Raw genomic sequence first — 14,088 nt, 5'->3', positions numbered from 1 at the left:
GTCACTTTACAGTATTTTCCCAAAACAAGATATTCTTTGCTTAGCACTGCTGGCTTTAACATTGCAAGCAGAAGCTGGGATGTGAGGAGAGGCTCCCAGTAGTGGAGAGCCCTTCTGGATTAATAACTGAAGGGTTTTAAGAGAAAGATTTTGTTCTCTACAAGTTGCTGCTGTGTTGCTAGCTGAAGTACTATGCAAAGTATCTGCTGACTGTGGGTGGATACTAATTTAAGGCTGTTGATAACTGGCCTGTTCTGCTCTGAAGAGGAGGGGCACTTAGTCTGTGATAGAAGTTGTTTCAGTTACTGGACTGAGACTGCTCAGTACCTTGTAGGAACATGTACCAGAAAATAAGCTGTGTAGTTCTAATTTAACAGCAGTTAAGGATGTGATCAGTGTAATAGCTAAAGATGCTAAATATTATAGTGCTTAAATGTATGACAGGTACAGCTAAACATCTGTAATAGCAAAAGAAAGCTTTTCTCAATTTTGCTAAATCCTAGTCTCTGGCTCTAGCAAGTTTTTTTTAGCTGTTCTGTGAAGTCCTATTAATATCGAACAGGTCTGATGTTAATACTTCTAAACATGTAACTTTGTGATATGGACTGCGTAGTTCAGAGTAGCTAACGAAATGCTTTCTTTACAGAGAGTAGTGAGACTCTGAAATAAAGTGTAATTTATAATATAATACACACAGTAATTGTCAAAAGGGAGCTACAGTTGTATTCTGGACTTGGACTTGTAAACAAAACCGTGATGAATAACACTGAATGATCAACTTCATTTGAACAGGTTTTGATGCTTACAGAGGCTCACCTTCAGTAACTAATGGCAACTATGGCCAGCTCCAGTTCCCTGGTAGAGATTATGCTGGAATGCCATATTCTCAGAGGGTAAGCATTGACTTTGTTTCCAGTAGCTTTCTTGAGCACTGTACAGCAGATAACAAAAAGCTACAGTGTTAGGAGACTTGTCCTGACAGCTGTACTATTCTTTACAAGCCAGAGTTTAGTGTTGTTTTCTAGATGAAACCTTTTTTTGGAACATTAGGCAGCAGTTGGAATAGGAAGTCAGTTCAGAAAGAACATCTCTGTATGACAGGCTGATTTTAGTCTGAAGGGAATCTCCAAAATGCAAACAGATGGCAAAGATGTGGCATAAGTCCATTTTACTATGAATCTTAAAACTAGTTGTAATACCTCTGTAGTGTCAAACAATGAATTTTAAAATGAATTCCTCAGAATGTAGTTAAGCAGAAAAAAAACCACCCAACCCAAAAAACAGTGTATAAGAAAGCAAAGGTTCCTGGTGGATGGAGGATCTTCAGCTTTGAAATGTTATATATATATATACATATATATGTTCTGTGCAGACTTAAAGACTTCTAACAGACCTGAGATTTAAGGTAATGCTCAATGATCAGAATGTATAATTTCAAAGTTATCTTGCTATAACTGGCATTTAAATCGTGCTCTAATTTCATAAGAGCAATTTTACAAGTCAATCTTTGCATAAGTAAGCCTGTTTGTACATCTTAATTCTGAACTCCATCATTGTCTAGTCTAGAGACTAAATTAATTGTACAACTATGAAAATGACTCTATTTGGTAGTCTGGGTTTGTTTTCAGATTTGCTTATAGCAATCTCAAAATTGTAGACTAATTTGGGATGGAAAGGACCTTAAAAGGTTATCTAGTACAGGCTTCCTTGCAGTGAGCAGGGACATCTTCAACTAGATCAGGTTGCTCAGAGTCTTGTTGAACCTTACTAATACTTCTGTTCTTTTTAGGATGTTAATTACCAGCAGTGCTATAAACGAGGTGGGATAACTAGTGGTCCTCGAGCAAATTCAAGAGGTAAGGCTGACATCAGGTTCCCAGCGGTACCCGTGTGTGCTTTGGTGTAGTGATGCTGAAGTGCAATGTTATTGTGATAGTGAGGAAAAGTGTGCTATCACTGGTCAAACAGCTCAAGCTTGGTATAAATTAACTAGATAAATGAAACCTTAAGTACTGTTCTTAGTCAGCATTGCACAGCAGCAGATTTAATTTCACCTCAATTTGGTGTCTTCATATGTGGAAGTTCTGACACAATATACCTTACCAAACTTTCTTTGCAAGTGAACTGACCAGGAGATAGAGGTGGTTCCCATGTTGCATTTGGCTTCAGCCCTTAATTATATGGTCTCACCTGATTCTGGGTGAGCAATCGATTCCCAGAGACTTTGTAAGATAACTTTTTCTGTAAAAAATAGTTTCTTTGGGAATACAGGTTTACTCTCTATTTCTGTGCTGGAGTACAACAACCTAAAGAAATATGTAAGACTAGCTGTTTCAATCCAAGCATTAACAGCATGTATTTTGAAAAGCTGTAAACAAGCTGACTTAATCCTAGCTGGACTTGGCAGTGCTATAGGTGAAAAGCAAAGTGAATTGTAACTATAGATCACTACTTTGATAAAGGGAAATTATGGCATATCATGGAAACCGATTTAGGATAAAGCAGGCCATCTCAGTCAGGGACAACTTGAAGAACGTACTTCAGAAGAGAATTAAAAGAAATAAGAGATCAGTAGCAACTTTGTTTCATTTGATATCTTGTTCCTTTCTAGTGGGAACAACAGTGGCTTGAAACTTTGTGTGGCTGCTTTAAGTTTCTCAGCTCTATTAATGTTTTCATTCTAAACCCTTTTAACTTGGATATTTGAAAAGATAACAGCTTCATTTTGGGGAGTGGAGTACAGAAAGCTTAAAAGCAATTCTAGTTATTCAAACTTAAAATATTCTAGCATCATAAGTTGATATGACCTACTAAGAATGCAGCTCTAGAAAAACAGTACTGAGGTAACTTGAAGTGCTAATTCAGGTCTTGAAGGTCTTAAATGACTACTTGGCTCTTGGTAATCCTGCCAATTTTTGCAGAAGTTATAATTTATCTCCATCCAGAAGCTAGCATATGCTTCTTTTTAATGGTAATATATGTATGTGGCAAAGTTAAAAACTGTTCAAAGCTGGTGGCCTCTCCTGCTTAAAAGTATGGAATGTCATTGTTCCCAGTTAAATTATGGTCCATCCTGTGAATGCTGCCAGTGTAATGAGTCTAATCCAGTTTCAGAGTTCTGTTCTCACTGGGGTCCTCTGACAATTCCTGCAGCTGACAGACAAATACTGTTGCAAAGCCAATACAATTCCTGCTTAAAAATATGCCCGCAGGTTTAAGGGTTTCCTTCTGTTGTACTACTTATTCATCATTGCTAATGATCTCTAACAGCAGGGTGGAGTGATTCCTCTCAGGTGAGCAGCCCAGAACGAGACAACGAAACCTTTAACAGTGGGGACTCTGGCCAGGGAGACTCCCGCAGCATCACCCCTGTTGACATGCCAGTGACAAGCCAAGCTGCCACCATACTCCCAGTGCACGTCTACCCCCTCCCCCAGCAGATGAGAGTTGCCTTCTCTGCTGCTAGAACATCTAACTTGGCCCCCGGAACTCTAGACCAGCCAATTGTGTTTGATCTGTTGCTGAACAACCTTGGAGAAACTTTTGATATCCAGCTTGGTAGGTTCAACTGTCCAGTGAATGGTACATACGTTTTCATCTTCCACATGCTGAAACTGGCTGTAAACGTCCCCCTGTACGTGAATCTTATGAAGAATGAAGAGGTCCTAGTGTCAGCCTACGCCAACGACGGGGCTCCTGATCATGAAACAGCCAGTAATCATGCGGTCCTGCAGCTGTTCCAGGGAGATCAGATCTGGTTGCGTCTGCATCGGGGAGCCATCTATGGAAGCAGCTGGAAATACTCCACCTTCTCGGGATACCTCCTTTATCAGGACTAAAATCCAGTGTGATGTTTACAAAAGAGCTGCTCCAAACACCTTGGTGGAGGGGGGTGGGACTAGCTTTGCACTTAACTACTGACTTTATAGAAGGTATGTGGTTCCATTATTGGGGGAGATGATGGTCCTGTTGTGCAAGGTGAAATCATGGAGTTGGGGTACTGAATCAGCACTAATTTGGCACTTTATCAGTTGTGATGTAGCCTTGCTAATAAAGCTGTGAATGTATATTGTTTGCACTTACCCTAAACTGTGTTAATGTCCAGCTTACTACACTATTGATTGCCTCAAGTATGGGCTATTCACAATGCCTTGTTGTGCCTCAATAAAACAAGTTAATATGCATTTTAGTATTAATCTTGCCAGTAGTCTTTATTTTTAAAACATATCAAACTGAGCTTTATTGCTGATGTGGGGTGTACATGCATGTTATTACATAGAACTGGTCTTCAAATTTCAATAATTCAGGGTAAACTGTACAGTTTAAATGGGATGACTTGTTCAGTTCTTGTTTGATGGCATTCTCAAAAGTGTTCACTTGGTCAAAATTAATTCAAGATTCAGTTGCTTTTTAACTGAAAGCTCAAGAAATCAAAAGTGAAATGCTGAATACGTAATTAGGACTACTTATTTTTAATGCATATCCTGTCAAAAATCACTGTTGCTGAAGGAGTGATGCACTTATAAGACATTTAACTAACAAAGTTTGATACATGTGGTTTAGCAAGGCTTGATGGCAAGGTACGCTTGGTTATTTACTGCAGAGAGAGCAGTCAGACAGAACTGTCAGGGGGACCCTCCTGTTGAGTAATAAGGTTCAGAGAGGACCTCCTTGCTTTCCAAACTCCTCTGAGGAGTTGTCTAGGTGGAGCAGGAGAGCTCAAAGGGCTCTTGGACTGTTTGCTATTTCTGGGGCTGGGGTGATTGACTTATAGTCATATTTGCATACTGAGCTCAGATGTTAGTTTTTTCCAAATCTGGCTTGAGTAGCAGTACCATGGTTAGGTGGGCGCATTGGTCAAGTTAGCCCTTGGTTATTGAGTTACCTCCCTTTCCCCAAATCCTCTTTGGGCCAGATGCAGCCATCACAACCACAAGCGTCCATTAGGACTTCTACTGGTGGTTATTGCTCCAGCAGGGTGATGGGAACTGACCAAGGTCAGGTTGGTGGTGGAAGCACACCATTACAGTCGCATCGACTTTCCTTCAGTAGTGATGTACTTGTTTGAGAGAAGTTCTACTCAGTCACTGGAGGGCTTGCTGATGCTGTTTGTCACGCAGATCTCATTCAGCTGTAATACATCTTGAAGTTAAAACCTGACCCTTGTGAAGTGCAAGCTAAAGGGCTGTGAGACTGGTCTTCAGCTATCTCTTGTGGCCTGAGAACTGAAGAACTTTGGATGTCCTTGTCCAAGCTGTAGCATTCCAAATATTACGCAGTGTTTCAATGTTTAAAATGAAAGTCTGAACTAGGAAGAAGACTGTAGGTCACTGGCTCTTCCTACATTCTATCTTTGATAGGTGGATTTGGTTTTTTTAGCAGTAGGAAGCATTTTATGAGTGTACTAAGGTAGCTTGTGGAAGAGTCTGACCGGTACATCTAAAGATGAACTAGAAGCAGGCAGGATAAAATCAAATGAGCCAACTGCTTATTGAAATGAAAGTAAAAATCTAAATGGAATATACTTCAGACTAGATATAAAGCTGCTGTTTCTTGGTAACTGGTTTTTCAGAACTTCCAACTTTAAACAGTTCTCCCCTGCTACCACACAGATGCCAAAACAAGCTGTCTGGCATGACTGCATAAAGCTACTGGCATAAAGAGTATGGTTCAGTCCAAGCTCAGGTTTCTTTTTCACACAGATTTTAGAGGACGATTATATTTTAAGTCTTGGTTTAATTCTTTTGGCAAGTTCTGAAATGAGAAGTTTGGGATAAAGCTTTAGGAAACCTAGTTTTTTACCACTATGGACAAAAATATCAAGCCTTAACCATTGACTACTTAGCCTGTATTTTGTGGTTTGTATTGGCAAAGGTGAGAATCGGTGTTCTCACTTTGAGGCTTATTTCCAGAACACTCCCAGTGGAGGCCGATGGCAAGAGTTTAACTAGCACGTCTTTTCAAACTGTTAACTCTCCTTGGGTATAAATAATGGAATATGGTAGATAGGCCTAAATGCTAGTATAATATTCAGCTTGCAATAGCTTTGCAGCTGTGGAAAAAACAATTTCATTGCTTTTTGAACAGACCCGTGTGAGAAACACACTCACTGTATGGAATTTTAGTCAGGTACAAATTCTGTGGAGCAAAGAACATTTATTTACAGCGCTGGGAGCCACACAGGGGATTTCTCCTCCTGTGCCTTAACTCTTTTCTTACATATGCTTGCTTTGCTTGCTGTACATTTCCCGACTGCACAGCAAGCACATACATATTTTAGCTGAAGCACAATTTTCCTCCTAAATTACTTATTGCAATTCCCCCCTTTTTCTTTTCCTTATCTAATTTTGCTGAAGTGCTTTATATTTGTCTTCTATTTTAGCAAGAATTTGAGTGGCCTCGTCGAGGTTTTCACAGAACCCTTTCATGGTATTCTCTGTATTATCTCAATAATTCAAGATGTCTTTTATTCCTGAGAATGGATTCATACCCTCTTTCTTACACCTAAAAAGGTAATTGTTTTTTACCTGGGTACAATTCTTGGTTTCATTTTGAAATGTTAGATATGACCTTGGTTTCAGAGGAAACCAAGTTCGAGTAGAATTTGCATCTACTTTTAAGCCATAGTGACGTGGTGTGTCTCCCATTCCATCTGTAAAGTTCCCTGTGTCCCAGGTCAAACAAACTTTTCCAATTACTGTGGAACTTAACATTCACCCATCAGGTCTCCTTTTTCCTCTCATGGTGAGCGTATCATTCCATTCCAGGATTTCAAAAGGACTTAAACTTGTGCCTCTCCATGGCCACTCTTCAGTCATTAAAGGTCCCCCACAGACGCAGCAATCAGTCACATTCAATTCTTTAGCTATTTCTGTTGCTAGATTTAAAAACAAGTTCTGCTCAAGAGTGGGGAATCCCAACTCTTTTTGCCTTATGGTATATACTCTTGGTTTATATTTTTAATTCTTTTTCTTTCTGTTTTATAACCTTTGTCACATCAAGCTGGTCTACATTAATTCTCGGTGGGTTCTACAACGATAATATCTGATCCATTTACACTTATCTATTGGGGTTTTATACCCACATTGGATACACCAAAGATCAAGGTCTTGGGAGAGGTACTGCTCCTGTTTGCCATGGGGACCTAGATTACTAACATTGTTACACTTAAGCCACATATATATGCAACAATTAAGATAGCAGCAGAGTCGAGGAGTTTTGCTGCCTTAGTCTGAAGGTGCTTCTGGGGCTTTCGCTGGCTGTTGCTCCCAAAAAGCAGCATCGAATCTTACGCATCTTCTGAGAACTCTTTGGAACCTTCACCTGTCAAGACCAGAACATGAGACTTCTTCCTCGTGGTTAATTTCAAGGGGTCTTTGTGTGTCTCTACCACCCAATCCTCGGGTGGTGTTACTGGTCCTTTTACCCGTGTTATGTGGGCACACCCTTTGTCTTTTGTTCGAATCGCTGTTTTGGTGGTTAGCAGCACCTGGAAGGCTCCTGCCCAGGTAGGTCTTCAAGTTTCTTTTTTCCATGGTTTTATTAATACCTAATCTCTTATTTGGATATTGTGTATTTTAAAGTCTAATGGAGTGGTTTGTGGGAGTCTCCCTTTCTCTCAGAGTTGCTCTAATGTCTTTACAATGGTCAAAACGTACTTGTGACCATAAGACTCTCCTTGTTCCGTGACTAGAATCCTTTCCCTATTGCCCATGTAGGGGAGTCCAAACATTATTTCATCTGGAGAGATCCCCAGGTCCCTTTCCCATATTCTCATTCCTGCTACCCGAATCATTTGTTTTTCCTCAGGGATAAACAGAGTCCCCATGAGGGATTGCATTTCTTCCCAGTTATATACATTCGGACCCAAGAATTGGTCTAATTGTTCTGACAAACCTAGGGGATCTTCCAAAAATGTCTTTGTCTCTTTCTTAAAGTTCCTTGTACTTCTGTGTTGGTGAGGGGCACATTCACAAATCCTAATCCATTTTGAGCCCTTGGCATTGGAACCTCCTGTAAAAAAACACAGACCGACTGATCCCGTCATCTCCTCATTTTCTTCCACTATGGAACTTCCAACTTCTCGTCTCTTCTTCTCCTCCTAACGCGGGTCTGAGGCTCTCCCGCGCCTTCAGGAAGGTCTGAATTATACAGGGAAGGTAGACATTCAAGAGGGTCCCAAACTGGTCCTTTATCCTCCTCCTCCTTCCCTTTTTACACTCCTAATTTAAAAATTCCTACATCCCCCTTCCAACACCCTGCATATTCACTCTCTTCCTGATCGAACGGTTCTTCAGAATTTATGTATAGATTTAATACTCAGCACACCCATCCCTCCATAGACCCCTCCCTTGGCCAGTACAACTTGTCCAGCCTTATGGAATCTTTGCTCTATTCAAACACACAATAATTGATCATCTTTGCTTCGTCCTTACCTCAGACACAGGATTCTCCTTCCTGCCCCCATTGTAACAACATCCTCCCTAATGGACTGTCTGGAGGTATTTCTGGAATTCCTTTATTGGCCTTTCCCTTTTTTTTTTTTTTTTTTTTTACTTTTCCCTTGTCCCATTTTCCCCAGGGGATCTCTCAACTCCAGCCTCTTGATTCATCTCTTCACCGTCCGGTCTCCTCATGGAGATACAGAACCGTGGTTAGAAAGGCTCTGCACTCTCTTCACAGATCTGGTCCGTGTCTCTCTCTCACCACTCTCAACCCCCCATCACCCAGCCACACAAGCAATACTTAACAGTCAATTTTCTTACCTGGGTCTTGTGCACAATGATTATTGGCTGCTGCTGTTATCCCTGGGACCCCTCTTTGGTCCACACTGGGCCATCACCACCGGTCTGTCACCGTGGACAGGCAGAATCCAAGGATTGCTGCAATCAGCAATGGTGTGCCATCCTGTCCCGGCTTACTCACCCGTCTGAGGCTCTGGACGTAGGTCAGAGATCCCAGACGAGCCTCCAGATTGTGAGAAACGCGCTCACTGTATTGAATTTTAGTCAGGGACGAATCCTGTGGAGCAAAGAATATTTATTTACAGCGCTGGGAGTCACGCAGGGGATTTCTCCTCCTGTGGCTTAACTCTTTTCTTTACATAAGCTTGCTTTTATCCCCTCTTATTCATGCATATTCATGGATTTTACCCTAAAATGATTTACATAATCAATGAGTTTCCAGAACGCAATCCACCCCTTAACATGCCCCTGTTTGTGACTCTTGTGGTTACCTTAGCTAATCCCCCTCCCCTCTCCCCTTGCAACAGTTCAGTACTTTCTGCCTTTACTTCCTTCTGGTATTTTCCCATTACCTGACGCTATACATTTCCTGACTACACATACATATTTTAGCTGAAGCAAAATTTTCCTCCTAAATTACTTATTACACTCGTGACTCCAGATTGTGCATTTTTTTTGTGTGGTTTTTTTTTCCATCTAGAAGTGACCCAGTCACTCTCTCATGCTGTCTGCGTAGGGACTGGTAAATAGATGAGCTCTATTCCGTGTAGGGCAGCAGGGTATCCCTTGTGCTTCAGGCTGCCCTAAAGCAGGCTTCTTCAGTTAGTACGCAGCTTATCCTACTTGGATTTATTATATTTACTGGTTTTCTTAGTTTTAAGAACAAGTTACCAGTGCCTCTAAGCATTGCTAGTAAGCTTGGCCTTTGGCAACCTCAGCCATGGGATCGCTGGGAAGCACAGGTCGCTTTCTAAGGCTCCAGTTCAATCAAGTCTGGGCAACTGCTTGGTGGGCCCATTTGTTTAGACTTATTTCTTACTGGTAGACCTAGCAAAGCTTTTATGTATCTCTAGCTTGCATACGTTTAAGGTATCTGAGGTAAGCATCTTGGTTTCAGAGCTGGTTGTCCATCTGTATGAGATGGATTTTTAAATGCCATCCCCTAAAGGAGTGCACGCTGTCACAGCAAGAAGTGTGAAGACAGGATGAAACATGAATTCTAATCATTATACCATTTGTTGATAGTAAACTCGGCTGTAAATCATACAATGGATGGCTTCAAAACGTTTCATACTTTTTTAAGCTTTATCAGCCTTAATTGGAATCATCTCTACTGAACCAGCTACTTTAAAATGTCTGGTTTTCCTCTGATAGTTTTTATTTTAAAAATATACAACTTGGACAATTGTCTTCCATACAGTAACTGAATGTATGACCAATTTTACCCAATAGTGTTCTTATGTAGTACCTCCTGAGCTAGAACTGTTGGCTTTCACCGTGTTTCTCGTTCGAGCCCTGGTCAGAGCTCCAGCCTGACCTCTGTTACAAGAAGGAATACAAGTGTAACTGAACAGGTACTGTCACAAAGTTTTCAAACTTCAAAAGGTTAGTACTGAACCTTCAGTGTTAAGGCCAAGGCACAGTTGGAGCTGAACGTGGCAAGGGACACAGAGAATATTAAGAAGAGCTTCTACAAGTACGTCAGCTGGAAAAGCGAAGGTCAAAGAAAGCACATTCTCCCTGATAAGCAAGACTAGAAAACTGGTAACAACAGACGAGGAGAAGACTGAGGTACTCAAATTTTTTTGCCTTGGTCTTCACTGGTGACCTGTCTTCCCACACCTCTCAAGTGGATGGATTGCAAGGTGGAAAACTGGTAACAACAGACGAGGAGAAGACTGAGGTACTCAAATTTTTTTGCCTTGGTCTTCACTGGTGACCTGTCTTCCCACACCTCTCAAGTGGATGGATTGCAAGGTGGGGACTGGGGGAGAAAAGTCTCTCCCACTTTAAAAGATTGGATTTGTGACCACCTGAGGAACCCGAACATACAGAAGTCAATACTCCACAACTAAATCACTTCTGGCATATTTCCAAGGGAATAAGCATCCCTGAACTGGGCGTTACTTGACTTAGACACTTCCTGCCATTGCCTCACTGACGGCTGCGTGCACAAAAAGTGAGTCTTAAAAGTAACACCTTAGGTGCAAAATCTTTTCCACTTTTTTTTGTAGTGAATGCTTTGTGTTAATAGGGCTGTTTTAAATACAATATTTAGTGCAATAACATTCCGATAAAAAACATTTTAGAAAGATGTTAAAATAGCCTTTAAGCATATTGTGTTATTGATATGTTTCACATCACCAGCTTCACACGACTCAAGTCCTTCAGTGAATCAATTTCATAACTTTTATGTTCTTGTACCATAGAGAAAAGAAATGGAATAAAACAGAACTGCTTTTAACTGTCCATAACATTCCAATTTTGGAAAAAGGAAGCAGAGATAAAATCCTTTGAAGTCATTTTCTTGTAGTATGACACATGACTCAAGATCTTTAAAATGGGCAGTTTTCACTGGACTAGTCTTATTTACTATCTTAGCTAAAATGGCAAAATTATAAATTACCACAGTTAACAATATATGCTTTTTACACTCACATTGGTGTTTGTTTTATATATTTTGTAATTACTGGACATACTCTCTCCTGCTTCTAAGAAGAAATGAAAAGATGAATCAAAGTACCTACAATTTCTCACTAGATGCTGCAGAGCTGCATTACTGGAGAACAGAAGGACAACTCTTGAGTGACAACGATCCCAAAGCGATAAAAGCCACAGAGCGCGCCATCTCCGAATGCTAGGCAGGTGTAATTCATTTTTACAGCTAGATTCTTCTTTTATTCTGGGCAAACCTACTAAGAGACAATATTTTTGTATAAAATCATTCTAGTATTAGACGTTTTAACGTTTTCCTTGTAAGCAATTTAGGAACTGAAGTTATTTAGCAGCAGCAAAGATGTTGTGGCAAGAATTAGCATATATTCCCCTCAGCAAGAGAAGGGTAACCCTGCCATAAACGTCACTCCTGTGCATTCACCATTGTCACGAGGAATATTCTTCCCTACAGGTCAGGTAATATAAGTTGACAGAAGTACTGCTGTTTTCCTAATTAGAGGGCCAGTAATTAGAAATGACATCTTATACCGTAATTACAATGAACAAATGAAATACAGTCCTATTGTGTTCTTAAGGTATCTATATATAAACAGTACGATTTTGTAAATGCCCGTGGGTTTGACTCCTCCAGAACACAGCAAATAGTCTTTCTGTTATTTCTACCAGTGAATAACATGTCTCTGGTTTGTAAATGCTATGGAAAACATCACCTGCAGAAGTAACCAAAGGATTTGGCTCACAAAGATTGTATTTGACATGAGGTTTTTCTGGCATGCTGTTGGCCTGTGAACGGCACCTTTGGTAATTATCTTATCCCTGCGTGGTGGTTGTCCCGGTTTGAGCAACACAGGACTAATACATCTCCTAATGCTTGGGAAAACTGCACTTTTAGAAGAGTCTAGTGTCTGAATTTGTGAAAATATTTACTTTATAGCCAGCCAGGCTATGGGGGTTTCAAGGTCTCGGTGTTTTCGAGCTCACCAGGTGCAGGGATGAGGAGGAGTGAGACCCAGGCACTCGACCCAGGCTGGCCAACAGGATTGTTTCATACCATGAACGTCACGTTCAATATAAATTAGAAAGTTTGCTGCATAGTGTCCTCTTTCTTTCCCTTGATGGCGGCATCCCAGAGACCTTCTTGCCCCAGTGCTGGACCCCTGAGCCCTTTCCTTCCTCCTGAAGCCGTAGCATTTGCAGTGTCGGACATTTGCTGAGTATAATCCTTGTGTATTTTATATTGGTATCGGGATCAATATTGTTTCTTTAGTATTATTAATTATTTAGTCTCATCCTATTAAATCTATTTATATTCCAGCCCTTGTGTTTCCTTGCTTTTTCCCTGATTCCCCTTTCCAGGTTGGGAGGGGTCATCGGGTGATAAAATAATTGTCTACATGACAATAAATTGTTGTGGGTTTCTCAAACCATAACAGAAGCTTAAATCTTCCTTTGGTTTGCCTGCACGTTCTAGGATTTAAAGGGAGAAACTGGACAGAGGTGGAGAATCATAGTGTGGTAAACGCTTGCAGTTAGAAGTGGTATTTGTATATTCCTGACAACCTGAGCCGTAACTACCTTCAATACACTCTCACATGCAAACACCGCTAAGATAAGGAAACCATTTTCAGGGTCTATATAATGATGAGAGCAAGTATCAGAAGCATGGCAGGGATCACGACGTGTGCCCCAACTGCACGTTTTAGGCAGTTGCTTGCAGCAAACTTCTTTTCCTGCATGTTGCGAGCCTGTCTCGTGCAGCAGCACATACCTTGGGCACCTGGATAACCACGGTAATAACGCTGCTTCTCCACCATGGAATTGGCCTCATCAGCATTCAGTCTCGGCCCTTGTTTTTTTGTTTCCTTCAAGGCAAAGACAGACGGCCCAGGGGGTCCCGGAGCAGCCCGTGGGTCGGGCAACCTGTAGGCCCGGTGCACCTCAGCCGCCGTCGCTGCCAGGTACCAGCAGAGGCCACCGAGGAGCGCTGGAAGGCGGCACCTCGACACCCGAGGCAGGAGCAGCCCCAAGCGGTGGGCCCCTGCCTCCCCCGGCCTGCCCGACCACTCGCCGCCCGGGCCCGGGCCCGCTCCCCGCCTGAGCCCCGTGAGGCCGGGCCCTCCGCCCCCTCCATCGCCACGACAGCGGCGGTTTGTTGTCCGTCCGATCTCCCGTCGGTGTCTCCAGGGATGGAGAACGGGGGATGCGGCCCTAGATGCGGAGGCTACAGCGGAGGAGCGCCCAGGCCCCACAGCCACCGCAGGGACAGCGGCCTCACATCCCCCGGCGACTCTCTCCCTCAGGGACAGGGGCGCGGCCGGCTCCACAGCTCACGTTCCGTATCGCGACATGGCCGCCCCCACGGGAGCTCCGGCCCGGAAACGGCTCCCTGACCTCGCCCACCGGCAGTGCGATCCCGCCTGACTTTTCTCTCCGTACAACAAAATGGCGCCCGCCTCTTTCCGACCTCTGCTGGCCGTAAAGCATTGCCCCGCTTCCCGATACCCAGCTGTCGCAAACCGGTGAATGGCTCCGGAGAGGATCCTCTTCCTCCTCCTCCTCCTCCTCCTGCAGCCCCCGGGGGAGCGCTGCCCGCCGGCGCGGGGAGGGGGAAGATGGACCCCAACAGGATCATCCAGGCCTTGAGGGGCACCATCGACCCCAACCTGCG

General features: G+C 42.6%; 1 protein-coding gene and 1 long non-coding RNA gene across 6 annotated transcripts in view; one reads left to right on the top strand and one right to left on the bottom strand.

Annotated features, from left to right (window-relative positions):
- CAPRIN2 (caprin family member 2) overlaps positions 1-4,190 on the top strand; it is a 36,492-nt gene extending 32,302 nt beyond the window's left edge. For all 4 annotated transcript variants that reach the window (XM_014937193.1, XM_014937192.1, XM_014937189.1 and 1 more), the window contains 3 exons: positions 793-893; positions 1,790-1,856; positions 3,271-4,190. In XM_014937193.1, the coding sequence (XP_014792679.1) occupies positions 793-893; positions 1,790-1,856; positions 3,271-3,839 (737 nt within the window). In that variant the 3' untranslated portion in view covers positions 3,840-4,190. The remainder of the gene's footprint in view (positions 1-792; positions 894-1,789; positions 1,857-3,270) is intronic.
- Positions 4,191-6,145: 1,955 nt separating this feature from the next.
- LOC106885204 lies at positions 6,146-13,809 on the bottom strand. Of its 2 annotated transcripts, none has more exons than XR_001411405.1 (4): positions 13,189-13,809; positions 11,492-11,659; positions 8,766-9,021; positions 6,146-8,013 (listed from the first exon to the last, which is right to left on the bottom strand). It is a non-coding gene; the product is annotated as an uncharacterized LOC106885204 (long non-coding RNA). The 2 variants fall into 2 exon arrangements; XR_001411406.1 differs by having other exon boundaries at positions 11,492-11,656.
- Positions 13,810-14,088: the final 279 nt, after the last annotated feature.

This window comes from Calidris pugnax, unplaced genomic scaffold (genome assembly GCF_001431845.1).
Source record: "Calidris pugnax isolate Ruff unplaced genomic scaffold, ASM143184v1 scaffold1, whole genome shotgun sequence".
Taxonomy (NCBI): Eukaryota; Metazoa; Chordata; class Aves; order Charadriiformes; family Scolopacidae; genus Calidris; species Calidris pugnax.
This window is presented reverse-complemented; position numbering and strand designations above follow the sequence as displayed.